We start from the raw sequence: 19,014 nt of genomic DNA, 5'->3' as shown, positions 1-19,014 counted from the left end.
AGTATCTCATTCCATCAGGGTATATTTTTTAGATTCATAGCATATCTGGCAAGTCAGTGTGACTATTTTAATAGATATATATTTGACTACTCCTTTTAGGCCCCTATACAGCCACATTATATTGTTTTACCCAACCACGATGCCATTTATCATTAATTGCATCATTGAGTGCATTGCAACATGGCTTGGCACACTTTGGCCATGACTGGCCCTTGTGCCATAAAACACTACATATCGTCATCATCATGCATCAGTAAATATTCATACTGGTATGTGATAGGAAGTGGTGGTGGTGGGTCCGGTCTGCTTACAAGACTTCTGACTTGCATTCTGATCAGTCCCCGGTGATGAATTTATTATCTCGGCAGAAGAACGTTAACCAACAGCGGTTTCAGTGTCTTTGAACAGTTATTTTGCGTGTTACTTTGCACATGAAAGGAGAATGGCAGCTGTAGTTGCTGTTGCATTTGCAGCAATACAACATAGAACTGCACTGTTCTTCAACATTGTTATGTAAAGCGTCATGAGGCGGGATTATTTATGATGTGTTTACACCGAGGTACACAGCAGCAACCAAGATGGTGGACAGACAGCCTGCATGCCAGACAGACCCGTCTTTTTGTGTCTGCTTTAGGGAGAATGTCTCTCTCCGAATGAGTTGGCTTTGTAACATTACCCCCGGTGGTAGGAGCGCCATCTTGGTGCACTCTAAACATTGATGTTAGGAGGTGGGCGGGGTGCTTTCAGTCTGATGACGTGAACTATGACACTGGGAGCGATCGTAGGTGGCGCAGTCGGCGAGACAGGAACAATCTCATAGGTGACATCCATGACCTGGTGGACGATTAAGGGCCCGTGCACCGAGATAAGAACTCTGACAAGTCAACATGACGCAATGGGCATTACAGGAGAACTAAGGCACCGTATGAGAAACAAACGTTGTGATGCCCGCTGTCATAGAGGCGTTTGTGGGTCGCTTGCGAGGCCAACAGCTTAGTGTGGGTGACCTGATGCGTGTGATCAGCATGAGCAGTGGCATCACGGGCATAATTGTTAGGTGGCGCTGTAGCAGCCGAAAGTAGGGTCTCCATTGGTAATGTTGGTTCACGGCCAAAGAGCTTATAAAAGGATGCATAGCTGGCGCTGTCGTGATGTGACGAATTGTAGGCATAGGTCATGCATGGCAGCGCCAGGTCCAAATCACAGGGGTCAGATGAAACAGACACCGGGAGCATGCCTGTGAGGGTGTGAGTTAGGCACTCGGTGAGGCCATTTGTTGGGGGATGGTGGGAAGTGGTCAACTTGTGCTGCGTTGAGGAGGAGCGAAAAAAATCAGCAACGTCAGTAGCAGTGCTGGTGAAGAGCGCTCATGTGATTGCATACCTGGTCGCATAATCTATAGCAACGGTGACCCATTTGTTGCCAGATTTTCACTCCAGAAAAGTACCGAAAAGGTCCAAACCAACATGGAAAAATTGCTCGGTCGGGATGGAGAGCGGTTGAAACAGTCTAGCAGGGAGTGCAGCAGGTCGTTTCTAACGTTGTCATTTATCGCAGGAGGCCACATAACGTTTGACAGACTGGGCGAGATATGCCAAGGTGACCAGCAATTGGTTAGTCATGAAGCTCATGCAGGACTGTGGAAAGCAGATGTTTGAGTACAACGAAATGCAGCTCAGGACCATCTGGCTGGACATTACGACAGTAAAGTGTGCCATTCGAGAGGACGAACATGCGCAGTGACGCGACGTTAGGTTTAGATTCGAGACGGTCAATGAGCCATCGCAAAGAAGCATCATGGCAGTGTTCGTCACCAATCTGGAGAAACTTAGACATGATGCAGTCGCTAGGCGATTGTATGATACGTCTGGTGGGTCAACATTGTAGCCGGGCAAGCAGTCTGCATCCAGATGGAGGTGGCCAGACTTGTAGGCAACTGAGTAAGAATACTCCTGAAGGCACAGTGCCCAACGACCGCGTCATCTTGTAGGGTTCTTCATTAAAGAAAGCCAACAGGGTGTGTGATTGGGCAGTGACAACATGGAAAGGTCAGCCATAAAAGTAAGGACGAAATGTTAAGATCAGGGTCAGGCCATATATTTCAGATCCCCTACGATACTTTAAATTTTAAAGGTTAAAGCCAAATCTTAAAGCCACGGTTCTCAGAACTGCCAAGGCCAACTAACCTTTGCTAAATTTAGCGACCATGAACATCTGTCCTAGTCATGTGAGAACACTTCACACTGTGAATTGGGAAGGGGAGCACGCTGCATACTCGCAATCCTGCCCATCTTGGAAAAATGTATGGCAATCAAAATTCACAAGAATATTTTGTTCCAGGAGGTACGCAGGTGGGTATCCTTCCTGCGAAAGAATAGCTTTGCCGAAGTGGCGCGTCAGGGGGCAGCGCCACAATGGCCTCCGGCAACTGTCCGGCCCACACACAGTGACGTCATCCGCCCCCTCGGCGGCTGGCGCTGCTCTGCCGTTGCAGAAGTGACCATTGACCTCTGGGCCAGTGGCCTCAAGGGCCTCATCTCTTGAGAAGGAGCCCTCTAGTCAAACAAACCACTCACAAGAGCGGGTGCGCAGCACCCCTCAGGAGGCGACGGACATGACCTATAGTCAGACAGCATCACCAGCGCCTAAGGTGCAGCAAGATTCTCTCAACCGCTCCAAGAAAGAAATGCAGCACATTACAGGACCGGCAAAGGGCCCTGTAACCAAACTTCTCTTGCTACCTACCACAGCACTAACTCTTTTCTCATTATGGATACCCAAATATTACAATGGAATGTGAGAGGACTTCCCCCACAATCTTGACGATGTTAAAGAACTCCTCTGCAAATTCACTCCAAAGCTGCTTCGTGTCCAAAAAACACAACTCAAATTAATGCAGACCAACTTTCTAAGACAATATGCCACTTTCCACAAAGACCACGACGATGCACTCACCTCTTGGAGGGGTGTAGCCGTAATAGTAGATAAGGGTGTTGCATGTCAGCCATTAACCCTTTCGCTGTCGGACCTTTCTGGCCGTGACGCACCCCCAGTGTCGGCTTGGTTTCAGGGAACGAGCATAACAGGGAATGAACGTAGCAATTTATTTTTGATTATGATTGGTATACAAATAACGTAGTCAATGCCATATGCACATTTCAGTGTTCTGCAGCTGTTGTTAGTAAACATCATCATCATCATCAGCCTGACTATAAAGTTCTTTCAACATCCGAATCTGACGATGCGGAACCCTCTTCCTCGCATGTGACTCTGTCCGAGTCCGAATCCGAGCTCGGCTCGTATTCTGAATCGGAATTGAGCCACTCCTCCAATGAGCAGACGAAGGTCCCGCGCGCTGAGCCATCCGAAAGTAACCGCGCGCAGGGAGGATGCGCTTTCAGTCGCCCGCACAACGGAGAGCAATGGGACGTTGCGTGATCAAGAAGACAGAGGGAGATGGAAAAAGGCTAAATAAAGTTCTAAGGGCTTTACGTTTACTGCTGCAAGTCGGAAGCGAGGGTGCGGCGAGAGAGCGAAAGCAGCAATCGAGTCACCCTTTTCGGAGAGGAAACGGCACGTGCGCCTGAAATTGACGCGCCGTAGCAGGCACACCAACAGAAGAAAAATAAAAATCTTCAAACCAGCGGAGATGGCAGAGCAACCCTTGAACCCATAACCACACGCGCGCGACGCATGATACAGCGAACACGGAGCCACCGCACCACTCGGCAAAGAGAAAGTGGGGAGTAGCAGTCGCGCCGTACTCTTCAATACATGGAGTAACACAGGTCGGGGCAAATATACGAACTTGTAGAAAGAGTCAACAGATAGCGTGGCCAATCCAGGAGCGCCAGCTTTGCGCTCTGGCACGAAATTTTGAACGCACGATAGAGAACGTACCGGTACGTCAGTGACACTGTGGGGGGGAAGCGCTATGACGTACCGGTATGTCTGTGACAGCGAAACGGTTAAGCCTCCAAACGTCCCTCGAGGCAGTTGCTGTACAAGCAGTGTTATTTGGTAAGCTAGTCACAATTCCATTTGCATCCCCCCCTTGCTGTCAGCTTTCCAGAACACAGTTTCAGAGCTTCATTTAGGAACTTCCTCCACCATACATATTCGCTTGTAATCTAAACGCTCATAGCCCCCTGTGGGGCGACTCTCGTTGCGATATACGTGGGCGCCTGATAAAAAATTTTCTGCTTTCTCCAGGTGCATGTTTACTGAACAAGAACCAATGTATTTACAGCATTGCATATAACACATACTTGTCTACAGACTTGAGCATAGTTTCAAGCACACTATTTCCATACCTGGAGTGGTCTGTTCTCAAGAACCACTTTGGGAGCGACCACTCCCCAATTACGTTAAATCTTACAAAGCAAGGTGCATGCACGCCACATTTCGTTCGATGGAACATCGAATCAGCGAACTGGGGACTGCTTCGAAAACTCGCATATTTTGGCAGAGATGACATCTCTGATTTTAATGTAGACAATGCTGTGGCATACTGACAGGTTTTATTATTGACGCTGCAACAAAATGTATTAGACAAACAGACTGGCAAATAACCGTCGCATCCCGTGGTGGAACGCTGAATGTCAGATAGCTGGCAAAAATCAAAACAAAGCTTAGGCATTGCTTTGCAGTTCTCTGACAGCTGAAACATTTGTTAATTTCAAACAGGTGAAATCGCAAAGCAGGAGAACGCATCGACGTGCAAAGAGAAAGCTGGGAGTGGTACATATCTGGGATAAATTTCTATGCAGGCAAGGCAAAAGTAGGGAATAGGGTGAATAAATTAGAAGGCTGAGTGACGAACCCCCTGCCCTTACTAAGTACCCAAGGACATGACCTGGAAGATCAGGCAGACTGTCTGGGCAAGCAGTTTGAATATATCGTTACATGGCAGTGACGGTCAAGAACAGAGTAGCAAAACTATGAACCATGAAATTAACTCTTTACTGGCCAAACCTGTGCCCAGAAAAACAGGCTACACTTAAAGCGCAGTGATAGCGGCGAACACAGTCGGCGATCGTTGAAAACCTGATCAGCGGGTCAAGCGCATCGGTTTTTATACATGAGTCATCGAATGTTCCAGAGTAATCGACGGTGCCTGCGTGTCTTCCAGAAAGTATTACACAATTCACTTCGCGCATACAATCAGATTGCACACGGTTCGGTGACCACAGACAGTGGATAAAACCATGGGTAACATTTGAGAAACTTCTTATACATGCAGGCGCGTCCTGCGCTGTGCGATAACATTTGTTAGGCGGTGAAACGTGGTCACCCGATAAAGATAAACAAGTACACATGTCAATACTCCCCTCTTAAAAAGCATCGTTCCGATGCTCTAAAGAACATCATCATCATCATCATTTATTAGTCCCTCAAGGGCCCCATGTGGGGTACTACACGGGGGGGGGGGGGGGGGGGTGCAAAACAATACTACAAACATCAAAGGAATGTCCATGTACAAAGCAACAGCTGAAAAGACACTGAAAAGAAAACCCAGATTTTTGCATAATTAGTTGAAAATATGGGTGCTTAGTGACTCTTCGAGTTTCGAAGGGTTTCGCTGTACAACAACAGATTGCGGAAGCGCGTTCCATTGTTCTATTGCAACGGGAAGGAAGGATTTGTTGAAAGCGTTTGTATAACCATGAAGGCGTTGGATACTTAAAGAATTGAATAGACGATGTGATGAGTGCACAGGTGGAAATAAAAGCAAGGAACGAAGGTCAGGAAAGTTATAGTAGAATTTATGGAATAGGCAGTTGCAAAATTATACGTCTTGATGCTAAAAGGGGCAGACCAATAGCTAATTTCAAGTTAGTAACGCTGATAGTGTTGTCATAATTTGATAAGATAAAATGGGAGGCATGATTTTGAGCAGCTTCTAAAGTGTGAATCAAGTATTTTCAACGCGGATTCCAAATTGTAGACACATATGAAAGGAGAATGGAAAGCAAAAGTACAATTACTAAGAAAAAAATAACAAAGAAACAAAGTCCAAAGGAGTCTAATGTTCAGCTATACAAAGTCCCAAAGTTCATTAGCACTGGTAGAATGGCGACCTGCAGCGAGAAAGCTGTTCTCTTTGCATGTAAGGAACCTTAGTGAGGAAATGGGTGTTTCAGTACTGGAACAGTGCTGTACGGCTACAGTGTAGCTGTTACCGTCGTGACAGTGGCAGGGCATAGAGTGTGACACATCATTTGTAGAAGTCACTAAACACGAACCAGAGGCACGCCTTAGAATGCATTTCCTAGAACTCAAGTCCAAGTAATTGTGCACAGAGTTTCACACAGGCGCTTCCAAGTCGCATGCTAGGGTGTCTTATCCAGCCGTTGGTCCATCCTGCTGTCCATCCATACTGCCCCAAAAGAAAGCATCTTTACGGCTGAGGCCTATGCACTGTTGTTGACTGTGAGGCATATAAGAAAACCATAACTTCAAAAAACAATTGTATTTACAGACTCCCTAAGCGTCGTAAAAGCCTTGAAGTCACTCTGCAAACACAACAACCCTCTACTTACTGAGCTATATGCTGTTCTGTGTAGAGCATACGTATCTAACCAGCATGTCCTTATATGCTGGGAACCTGGCCATGACGGTGTCGAGGGTAATGTACTAGCAGACCAAATGGCCAGATCACTTACGTTGCAAGCTATTATTCCTACCGCTGCTGTTCCTGCCACTGATCTAAAGCCTTTCTTACAAAAGAAACTGCGAAGCCACTGGCAACACTTGTGGGACATGGAAAAAAAGAACAAGTTTCACTTGATTAATCCACTGTTATGTTACCGGCCTTCCCCATAGTTTTTTACTGACTGGAGATGAGCCTCCAGCCTGTCATAGGTATGGTGACAAGCTGATTGTCCTCCACATCGTCCTGGAGTGTTGGGAAACCGAAGCTGAGACCAAAAAACATTTTCCTCTGGCATGGCGCCAGCACACCCCTTTCCATCCTGTAATGTTTCTTGGTGCACAACCATTCTTTGACACCAAATCAGTTCTAAAATACTTGAATGATGTCGTCTTGCGTGTTTTGAGCCCCATAAATTTACAGCGCCTCCTCTTTCCAGAGGATGCTGCTGTGATAGTGACTTCGTATAGCACATGCGTCCAGGCCCTTGCGTTTCAAGGGCTCTGTTGAGACAGTAGTGCTTGCTGCATATGCTTACCTGTGACATATTTTACTATATCATCATTATTTCACAATGTATCTTTCATGTCCATAGTACAGTTCATTAATGCTTGGGATGATTTTAATACATATACATTTTTTTGCACTTCTCAGTGACTGTATTTTAGGCCCCTTTACGGCTACGTAACATCCACCTCTCGTAATTCGTACCTCCACTGCAAAATCATTAATGCCGGTTGGGCACTCCTTGGCCATGTTTGGCCCTTATTCCACAAAACACCACATTCATCACCGTCATGGGTCATGAGGGCGATCTTTTCATGATCCATGTCATCTATAGCAATTTGCCAGTAGCCTGAGCGAAAGTCCAGAGATGAAAAGAAGGTGGCACCGGGGGGGCAGTTGAGGGCATCGTGAATACAGGGAAGAGGGTACACGTCCTTCTTTATGATTTTGTTCAGGTGCTGATAATCAATGCAGAAACACCAGGAGCCGTCATCTTTACTAAGACAACGGGGGAGGCCCAAGGACTAGATGATGGTTCGGTGATGTCTTTCGCAAGCATTTCGGTCACTTTTGGAATTACTTCACGCTATGATGCGGACATACGGTAAGGCCAACGGGGAGTGAGCAGAGTCACGAGTGTTGATGTGGTGAGCGACACTCTTAGTCTGGCCCAGGGGGCGATAATGGATGTAGAAAATGTCGCTGTATGATGCCAAAATGTGGCAGAGTGCGTCGGTCTGGGTAGGTGAAAGGTCTGATCCAATCATTTTTTGAAAATGGTGTCGTCAAAACCTGGGGCCCGGGAAACTTCAGCTTCATCAAGAGCAGCTATGGCGACAACTTTCACGTCAGTGACTGCTATAGCAGTGAGTTGGGCAAGCGGCATGTTGTGGGGCAATACTAAAGGGGTCAGACCAACATTTAGTACTGGGAAGAACACACAGCTATCTGCTATTGGGGCTGTGGTATGTGGCAGAGGAACATTACGCGTTAGTCGTAAGTCAGCAATCGGAGTGATGATATAGTCACCGACAGGAGTGGGAGGGATTAATTACAAACACGTGCGGCACGGCTCGGGGCAGCAGGTGAACAGCATCGCACGAAGCTGCGGCCATGTTGGGCAGCTGTCTGGGATATACGGCGGCTCTTGGCTTGTTCAAATCACCGGCTGTTTTTGATGATGGCCTCAGTGGTATCAACATTGGTATAAACGAGCAGGTTAAAAGTTTTGTCGGCTATACCTTTCAGCATATGAGAAACCTTCTCAGACTCGGGCATGCGCTCGTCAACCCGGTGGCAAAGAGCGATAATGTCGTGAATGTAAGCAACGTATGACCCGGTAGACGTCTGTGCACTAGTCGCTAGTTCGTTCCATACAGTAAGCTGCTGACTAGTGATGTCATTGAAAAGGTTGCGGATCTTCTGTTTGAAAAAGGCCAAGCTTATAATGTCAGCATCGTGGGCCTCAAACCACACGCGTGGTGGGCCATCCAGGTAAAAAAGCAAGTGGGCGAGCATAAGGGTCAGGTCCCACCTGTAGCTGGCGCTGATCCATTCGTAAATGTTGAGCCATGTGTTGACGTTAACTCCATCCTGGCCGGAAAACACGCAAGGATCATGAGCAGGAGGGAGAACCATGTAGGTAAAAGCCACAGGAGGGGCACGTGGTGCAGATGATGTACTGGCACCGAGTGACATGGTTTGAACTGTGATGAGGTGGTCGTTGCGGAGCTCCGTGATAGGTATAGGGAACAACCACCACTTCCACCACAAAAGTTGTGACGTAAAACGACTTGAGGCATGACAATATATTTACACTGAGGTACACAGCAGCAACCAAGATAGTGGATTGCTTGCACACCGGACAGACCCGTCTTCTTTGTCATTCTCCTTTATTAATTGTGAAAATTTAAGATGCCTATTCACGACGTTACTTCTGTTCATGATAATTTTTTTGTGGTGCTTTGATGTACAAAGCCATTGTTCTTCTTTCTTTTTTATTCTCATTGCTTTCTAGCAAATGTATGGGTGGAGGGACCTTAGTCAGGCAGAGTTCATCTGCCTTTAGTACTTTCAACCCAGGCAATGTATGTCTGAATAAACAAACTGAAACTGAAATCAGCTGATTCAGACATACCCACTTAGCCGCAGCAGCTTATGCATTATTCTCTGCCATCAAATGCTCGTCAATTGGCATGATAGCACCAGATGCATGCCTCTCTTCCACCAGAATTTTAATTCTAGTTTCTCTATTCGAGGTGGACATTGGTGGTGGTGTCTTGGTCGACAAGTCGCGGCTGGACCAACTGCTCCTGGAGCCCTGCACAGCGGGTAGGTTTGCTCGCCGCCTGCTCCGTATGGCGTTCACCCATGAGGAGTTGCGAGGGAAGACCCTGTGTGGGAAGTCCTGCCAAGACAAGGAGGCCAAGGAATCACTGGATCCTGTGCGGCTTAATGCAGTCATTGGTATGAGGCAAGCTTTCTGTTGAGGCATGTTGATGCATTGATAAACTTAAAGGGTCCACAACTGCCCAGGACATGTCATGAGATTTTGATGGAAATGACCATGACTTACAGAATCAGTCATGCTGTTTGTGGTTCACATAAAAAATGTGATTCGAAATTTGCACCAAAGTTCGAGAAACGCAGTATGTCGGACATCCCTTGGTGAGCAAAATGAGAATAAAGTAAAAGCGGCAGCCAGTGCTTAGACAAGTGGACTTGTCTTCTTCAAGCCAGCCTTGAAAAAGACAGGTCTACTTCATGGATGTCATGAAACATCATGCATGTATTTTACATCATTCATGCAGGTCATGTCATGCCATTTATGTCATTCTTTGCATGTCATGTCATGCATTGCACTCCCAATACATGTCATGTCATGCATGTCATGCCACGAGATACATGTGCCGTGCGCGGATAGAAATCCTGAAAGCAACTGTGCAAGCTTGAGGTGGCTTTACCATGTGACATTGGATAACAAGATGGTGAACCTTTGCACAACTCTGGCTCTCTTCAGGAGTGATATAGAGTAACTCTGAACCCACCGGTTGCTCTCTGACACCATATGCATGCCTCTGGTATGCGCACACTTGCACTTTGGACTACAATAAATTGATGGTTCAGAGATAATTCATCTGGCTGGCAGGTGGCGTAAGAAAATGTAAAACAGAGATATGCTGACCTAAAATGAAAAGGTTTAAAAACTTCCAAACGTTTTGGCTTCTGTACGGAACAAAAGTTGAACAAGGCGTCTGTACAGAAACTAAAATGTCTTGAAGTTTTTTAAACCTTCTCATTTTTGGTCGTCATTTTTGTGTTTTACCTTTTCATGTGAACTACATTCCTTTGTTGAAGCCTCATAAAGAATGAAATGCTTCCGAAATGAAGAGTGCATGCGTGGCTGCAGCAAAAATTATGCCAATGCATCTCTTGTAAAAGTGTTGCTTTGTTATTGAAAGCTTGGTTTGGCTTAGCTAAGAAAACGGGGCTTGCCTTGTACAGTCAATCACAAAAGTTTACGTTTTACAGGATCTCAAAAAAAACGTTTCATTTTCGGGCAGCCTGTAACAGTTGTCAGTAAAACCGAACATCACGTTGTTCACATATACTGGTAAAGGCTGTAAATGCAGATACTAGGCCACGTTGTGAGGCTGTGCAGATATTCAGCTTTTTCTCAAATATGTTCCGCAATAAATTTAATGGTGGACTGTACATATCAAAGTACCTTGCTAGGAAACAGAAAGAGCATGTAGCTATTATTGTAAAAATAATTCAACAGTTCAGGAAGCGTGAACTGCATGAACATTTCCTAGATAAACAAAAGATTAATTTTTTACGGATAGGGTCGGGGGCGTGGAGGGGGGGGCACTTGTCTTCTTGTGCCCTATCATGCAGGAATATAGTTGCTATCATGCTTGCCTATCTGCTTCCAGCATAGGATTCCATAAAGGCAATCATAACTACAGATTTAAATATTCTGATGAAATATATTTCTGAAGTTCCTCTATTAGGTTGGACACACTGACAGGTAAGCTTTTCCTTGAATTAAAGAAATTTGTTACCATGCTTCTTAAATGGACACTAAAGGCAAATACTAAGTTGACACGGACTGCTAAAGATACCGTTGTAGAAACCTTGCAGCGCTTGTTCCGTGGCAAAAGAAGAAGACTTGGTTTATGATAAAATTGCGTCTTAAGGGTCCGCATACCTTTGGCGCATTTCTGTTCCCCCACCCTGAGCCAGAAGTGGTGACATTACGCATGCCGTCACCAACCTCTGCAGCCATTGGTGAGTAAAACGGTGCCCGAGAGACAGTGCTATGGTCTTCTGTGCAAACACACAGCCATGGAGAAACTGAGCCAAGACAGTGTTAGATTCGCCACTGTAGCTGCTCTTTGTCAAGTGGCATAGACCCTTTGGGAATATCATAACATCACATGGACGTAGCATTCTCTGCTACTTGCAGGTTGTGTTTTGCTAGCTAAAAAACCAGTGCAACACTGTGCAATAACAAAACTGGTGAAACACGAAAGTGCGGGTAGTGCAGAGTGGGGAGAAAACAAAACCTTTCGACTGCCCAAGTTGTTGTTAAGGGTAGTGTTAATGAGTTCTTTTGTCTAAATATCAGATAGAACAGGACAAGTTGCATCTTCTTTCATATTGTAATGCAATATGGTGATCTTTTTTATTACGAGTGTTTGAGTACTGGTGACAGAATTATGATGAGGAGTGCCTTCGTAATCGGGCTAGTACTTATCCCGGGGGAGTCTAATCGCGTCCGGCATTCACCTCAATTTCTCGATTACTGAAGCTCTATTCGCTATAATATTGGTGCCTTAGATGTTTTGGAGCAATAATCTGTCGTGTTAGCTTGACTTAATACAGTCGCCAACCGATTTTTATGGATTTCGCGGGGACCCAGAAATAGCACGAAAAATCGAACAGTCCAAAAAACTTATTCACCCCAAAAAATACAACTTATTAGGCTTAGAGCGGCTTAAAAAAATCACTGTTGAATCCCTGCATCATACTACACTTAGAGGTGATCAGATTTGCTTGTATTTTTGCAACAGTGACGTCGTCTCCGTATAGTCCGACAAGAGCATTGCTGCGTTGGCGATCTCCGGTGTCAGAGAACGGCATTCAGATTGAATAAATGAGTCACGTTTGTTCACACCACTTGGCTCTCGCGAAGGCATGTGAGGTGGTGCCAATCACACAAGTACGAAGCCGTATAAACACACACAAAAATGAAATGCCTCTGAGACACACCTGCTCTGTAAACATACCATGTGCAAAACAGGAACCTAAACTTAAAAAAAAGATTATGTATCCTGCACAAAGTGATTATGACGATAGTGCTGATTAGTGCTGATTATGACGAAAAAAAAAATTCGCAGTTCTGCCAGTCAGGCAACGCACTGATTGTGATAGCAAATTAGCAGGCAGCTGTACGGAGTAAGGATAGTAGTTTTTTGTCCGTGTAAACTTTTAAACATTCGATTACTAACAAAATCAATAGTGATAGAATGCGTAAGTGTGACTCAATGATGACGTAGAAAGAAACAGACACACAGATACAGCTCTGTCTGTGTGTCTGCTTCTTTTTATGTCCTTGTTCAGTCGTGCTTACACATTCTATCATGGATTCAAACCAACTAGCCCGTCAACGTGTTGTAGCTAAACCAGCACGGTGTCACGCGTGCACAGGTAAATATGAACACACATTGCTCGATGACAGCGGAAACTGTCTGTGAAAATGCTCGAGTTAGGAATCGCGGCAGCACCCCTAAGCCAATGGACCTCCATGCATCTGTCACTTCAGCGCGTACGAAACATTGAAAGCACAGTGCATACAAAGCTACTGGCACTACGCACATTCTGCAAGCATCGCAGATCGCTTTGAAAATGGTGCCCGCGCGGACGCGCACTTTAGCCACGTAGCAGACCGCTTTCAGGACACGTGAGCACCGTCAATGCGTCCCTAAGGCATCCGCCAAAGGCATCTACTATGGCGTCCGTGATTCGCCGGGCCAACGCTGTAATAGACGCCACGGTTGTGTCCACTCTGTACGGAGCAACGATTGAGCATGACATTAAAGCACCTTAGCAGCCGCCGGAAAAGAACACCCCTCCTCCCTCGCCTCACCCCCCTGCCTCGCGTGCCACAGGAGAGGGCACGCATCCAGGCCTCGTTCCTCGCTCGTGCACGCGAGATTGAACCACATTCGCTGGCTCACCCTCAGACGCTTTCACTCATACAGAACCTCACGACGACGTCGACATTGAGCCAAGGAAGAGCGGGCATGGCCTCAGAGACAGAAGTTTTATGCACTTTCTCTATTAAAAGCGTGTGCCTCCCAATTTTAGGGTCTATAGAGCGGGCCACGGCAAGCCAAGCCTGGCCAAGTGAGATGAAAATTAAACATGGCAGCCCCCCGTGATTGGGTAGCGTGGCTTGTAATGAGCGACTTAGTCCAGAAAATCAAGCTTTGGTGCCTAAATTCATCCAAAAAAAATGGCTGTGGCTTAGCTAAGGTTAAGCCCAGGATGCGAAGCATACTAGCCTTTATTTTAGTTGTTGAACCACTGTTTAGCCTGGTGAACTGCTGTTGCTTGGTTATATTTGGTTTGGCTAGACGAAGAAACAACTCATGCATTACTCTGCTTCGCCTTCAAGAGTGGAACGCGACAGCGTTCCCGTCGACCCGCCAAGGGGTGTAAGACAATGGGCTACAGGGCAGCGACTACGCGCCCCGCATTGGACGCGGTGAGCGTCGAGCAACGCAGCGTTCGGCGCGGCAACGAAATGTGCGCCTGAGCAAGCGACGCACTCCTGAGCCTTAGAAACAGCTCGTTTCTAAGGCAACACCACATTCACTAGAGGCGCTTTTGTACCGCTTTGAAGCATCGTACTCGTGGCTCAGTGGTAGCGTCTCCGTCTCACACTCCGGAGACCCTGGTTCGATTCCCACCCAGCCCATCTTGCAAGAGTTGAGCCAAAGCCACCTAGAAAATCAGTCTCTGTAGCACGCCGCAACCTTCGCTTCTCATTCCAACGAGCAGCTCTGTCTCCAGGAGGCATCTCACCTCGTGAGTGTCTAGCAGAGGCAAGAGCAGCTGCTTATATACCGCCGCGACGCCGCGAGCGACGGCGCGAGTTGGAGCCCCGTTTCTCCTCCGTCGTGACGTCACGGTGTCACATGGTATTGAAGGCGACACCGCCGCGCCTGAGGAGCTGGGTTGAGCTCTCGTAATATGCTTCGCATAAAAATCAGTCGCAAAATGCATTAGCTCTATGGGAACCCTGGCGGTACATTTATAAAGTCCGGAATATCCATCAAGTCCGTATTTTGGAGTCTGAAAAATTCGTCGATAACTGTATTTGCCTTTAGTATCCTCTAAAGGCACTTGACCTCAGCTCGTCATGACCGATCATCACGATCATTACCTCACAACATGCACAGTCCCCCGCAACATGCTGGTAGACATTCTGTTGTCATAACATTATTGGATTAGGTTTTTTAAGCACTCGGTAGATCAACGTAGCAGCATTGCAGATGAGCAGGTGCCTGAACATTGCAATGTTCTGGTCGCATGTGACTGCCATCTGTGTGCTGACACAAACCTCTTGGAAATTTATATCAAGACTGGTTTGTAGAAAGCTAATTATAATTAGGGTGCTCTGTGGCTCGGAGTACTTTTTTTGGAGGTTTGAGGTTTAGGATATTTATTTATTACAGAAATGAAAGGTCGAGAATATTGTGCCAGTATACGTTTAGGTGTGAGTAAATTTACATTCTGTAGAGGTAGATTCTGAAAATCTGTTTTTTTTTTAATATATGTTAGAAATTCACTGTCGTCTTACTCGAAGGCCAAGCAGGTTGGCAAGTGTGTAAAAAAACGCAACACATGAAATTTGCCTAGTAAACAGGAGTGTGTCTTAATCCAAGATGCAAGTAATTACAGTTATTACACGTAACATATCAGAAGCAACCACTTAGCATATCAGAAATGACCCTATTTATGCCCGACTTTCCAGTGGAGCTGGTAGTGTTGTCACGCTGCTGTAAATTAGGTAAAAAAAGGCAGGGTGTGTACATCTTCTTGAATCCCTTGAAAACCCTTAAATTTGGAAAAATACATTGAAGGGCCCTCAAAACTGCTTGAAAATAAATGTGCTCCTTGAACTCCTTGAAAACTTGGGTTGAAGGTAACTTTGTACTATTCAGAGTAACAAGCTTCACATAGGGGCTAAGCCACCGACACTGTCTATTGGTAAACAATCGCAGATATTTTATTTTAAGCGTGCCACTAAATGATTGCAATGTTCTGCGTCTGTAGCCGCCAACGACAGGCCTGTTTAAGTCGCTAATGCCATCGTGGAACTAGGCAAAGCCATATCAAGCAACCAAGCCTTGCCACTATTTTGTTATTTTGCTATTTGGTTCACACTGCAGCCATGATGGCTCCACTTTCGAGCCCTATAGGCTCTAGAAATGCCTGGCGGAAAATAATTTTCAGCCATTTGGCTTTCACGGGTATCTTTGGCTGATTCTGGACACTATATTAACCGTCATGCCAGAAGGTGATTGACATCACCACAAGAAGAAAGCCAACTTTCAAAAGCCACCTCAAGAGCTTGAACTTGGCAGTTGCTTAGCTGGGTAATAAATTTCAGCTAAGAAGGAGATTTGACAAAGTTCTGGTGTATGTTTATGACTAAGATTTGCTACCCCTTCCTTGAATTTTGGCCTGTGGCATCCTTGAAATCCTTGAATTGGCATTGAATTTTGAGCCGAATGTTCTCTGTGAACCCAGCAAATAGAGCATATTCTAGCAGCAGCCACAAGGCCAGCTTCAGGATTTCAACTTTATTTTGAGTTTCAGGAGGCATACTCCGAGTGTGGTGACAAAACCAGCAATCATGTTGGCTTGATGGGCAACACTTGCCATTGACCGTCTTCGTTAGCAGCAGCAGCTGCAACACAGCTAACGCAAGTAGCTACTAACTGGGGATGATAAAAACATAGAATACTCAGGTTTGTGTACTAAAATATGTACACTCGTGAGGAAAAGTATACGGACCACAGGGTCGCCGAAAAAACTGAATTTCTTTGTAATTAACGTGCATAAACTGACACTGACGAGTACAATGGAAAGTTCCCAATGCCAAGTTTGGACTGCAGTCTTCAATTGCAAGTTGTATTGACAGGTAGAGGAAAAAAAATCGGCTTTATCGCGCTATCCCTGGTTCGTATACTTTTGCTCATGGTTGTACGTCATGTAAATCATGCTGAAATAATGAAAATAGCTACCATATAGCAAAAGCGAATGAGAGAGAAATAAAAAACAAGAACAAGCAACAATACTATGCATAGGCATGCAGAGTGTGTACCGTATATACTCGTGTAAGGGCCGCCCTCGTGTAAGGGCCGCACCCCAACTTTGAAAGCGGATATTTCGAAAAAAAAAAAACAAAAGTTCAAAATGTCCCGCCAGAAAAGTGTAGTTAGTTCATTTACAGCCAGATGGCGCTGCACGCTTTTCCGCTTTTATTCTACTTCCGCCGACGCGCCGACCACGCTGTTGACAGCGCGCCGCCATATTTGCCTTGTGCGGCCTCTTTGTTGGCATCGTTCCTAGCATCGTGTCGATACGTTGGCAGCGCGACTTCAGATCGGTGTCGTCGGTGTCACTTTGTTGGTTGTAGTGAACCCTGCAGAAGCCAGCGCACGTGACGGACGATGGGCCGGCATCTGAGATCATTCACTGCAGCATTTAAGCTGCAAGTGATTGACTATGCCGAGGAGCACGGGAAGCGGGAAGCTGGACGAAAGTACGACGTCGATGAGAAGCGCGTGCGTTACTGGATGAATCAGAAAGATGCCCTCGCCGCTACTAACAGGAGCCGAAAGGCGTTTCGCGGGAAAAAGTGCAAGTACCCGCAACTCGAAAGCGAGCTCGTCAACTACGTCGTCGACACACGAAGGGACGGCTACGCCGTATCGACTGACATGATACGCGTCAAAGCCCTCAGCATCGCTCGCCACATGGAAATACCCCCGGCACAATTCAAGGCAAGTCGGGGCTGGGCTACGCGGTTTATGAACCGTAACCAGCTTTCTATTCGGCGCCGAACGACGATTTGCCAAAAACTGCCGCGCGAGTACGAAGACCACGTCATTAAGTTTCATCGCTTCGTGAATGCTCTCAGGAGGGAGCATGAATACGACCTGTCCCAAATTGGGAATGCGGACCAGACACCTGTGTGGTTCGATGCACCGGAAAGCACCACAGTGGATTTAAAAGGTGCGAAAAGTGTGTCTGTGCGCACGACTGGTGCAGAACGCCAAAGGTGCACTGTGATGTTGTGCATCACGGCAGACGGCAGGAGGCTTCCGCCGTACGTCGTATTTAAAAGGAAGACTCTCCCAAAAGAGAAGTTCCCTCAGGGAATCGTCGTACGTGCGCAAGAGAAGGGCTGGATGTCCGAGGAACTGGTCGTTGACTGGATTAAGACCGTCTGGGCAAACAGACCTGGAGGGCTGTTACAACGGAAAGCCCTCCTTGTTTTGGACAGCTTTAGGGGCCACTTGACCGACCGCGTCAAGAACCGAGTTGCCGCAACTCGTACGGACTTGGCCGTCATTCCCGGTGGCCTGACGAGTGTGCTGCAGCCGCTCGACGTATGCGTCAACAGACCATTCAAAGTGGAATTTCGCCGATGTTACTCTGAATGGATGGCTGGAGGCGTCCACGAGAAGACCCCTACAGGACGGCTGAAGCGGGCGTCGCTCCAACAGGTGTGTGAATGGATTTTGAATGCGTGGCGTGCCATGTCAGTAGAAGTAGTTGCTAAAAGCTTCAAGGTAACGGGAATTTCGAACTCCATGAACGGCACCGAAGATGACCGTCTCTGGGAAGACGCGGACGCCGAGGCGAGCTCCTCCGAGAACGAGGACAGCGAAATGGAATCCGAATAAAAACATTTCTGGCATGTCATTTGTGACTCTTGCACTCTGCTACTGTTGCATAAACAGTACAGACCTTTGGCCTGTACTGCCTGTACTAAATCGGCCTGATTCGTGTAAGGGCCGCACCTAGCAAAATTTTCGAAGAAAAAGTGCGGCCCTTACACGAGTATATACGGTAAACATTGTGTGCAAACATGCTCATTAACACCGTGAAATAGGCGTTCTTGAATAAAAATGGGTAAATAGCACTCGCTTATGAAGTGAAGATTACAAGAGACATAAGGAGTTAAAAAAAAAGAAGTGAGCATTGTAATGAATTTCAGCAACTTGAAATAAGACTCCCTAAAGAACCTGTTTGAAGTGAAAGTATTTGCAACGAAAATAATGTCACCTCTTCGATCATAGGTACGGTCGCAGCATTACCGAACCTTGTTATTGCTTTTTCTTTCAGGCTACACATGTCGGCACTTCAAAACATTCCCTGGCAAGTTGAAGAACAGCCTTTCAAGCATGCTGTCTCGAGAAATAAAGTGAGCAGGCAGAATGACCTGCTGTGACCTGTAATCATATCACGACATCAAAAACGCATAACATTGCTGAGCCCTCTGAGCCTCATTGAAATGGTCATTACTACTAAAACAGGTCTTTTATCAATAATAAATGTTGCAGAAGTGGTTTCTGACTTGTTAATTCTTTCCGTACTGCACCCATTGGGCATAGTTAACCTGCTGATGATGGTTTGAAACGCCGCTTTCGAGACGACCTGCACCGCTCTTGGACATGCTGTGTTATTAGACGTGAAGGAGGAGACCTATGTTTTTGTTTTCGCAGCAGTTCGCTTTTTTCTTCCTCGTGGTGGTTTTTCATCATGCTCCG

General features: G+C 46.4%; 1 protein-coding gene across 3 annotated transcripts in view; it reads left to right on the top strand.

Moving 5' to 3' along the window:
- LOC135907636 (uncharacterized) overlaps positions 1-18,814 on the top strand; it is a 47,492-nt gene extending 28,678 nt beyond the window's left edge. For 2 of the 3 annotated variants that reach the window (XM_070526828.1, XM_070526827.1), the window contains 2 exons: positions 9,418-9,625; positions 18,590-18,814. In XM_070526828.1, coding sequence (XP_070382929.1) covers positions 9,418-9,625; positions 18,590-18,672 — 291 coding nt within the window. In that variant the 3' untranslated portion in view covers positions 18,673-18,814. Of the gene's footprint in view, positions 1-7,614; positions 7,783-9,417; positions 9,626-18,589 lie in introns of those variants that run through there. The other variant, XM_070526829.1, reaches the window with a different exon arrangement.
- Positions 18,815-19,014: the final 200 nt, after the last annotated feature.

Source organism: Dermacentor albipictus, chromosome 10 (assembly GCF_038994185.2).
Source record: "Dermacentor albipictus isolate Rhodes 1998 colony chromosome 10, USDA_Dalb.pri_finalv2, whole genome shotgun sequence".
In the NCBI taxonomy this organism is placed as follows: domain Eukaryota; kingdom Metazoa; phylum Arthropoda; class Arachnida; order Ixodida; family Ixodidae; genus Dermacentor; species Dermacentor albipictus.
The sequence above is the reverse complement of the archived record's forward strand: the minus strand, read 5'-3'. Positions and strand labels throughout refer to the sequence as shown.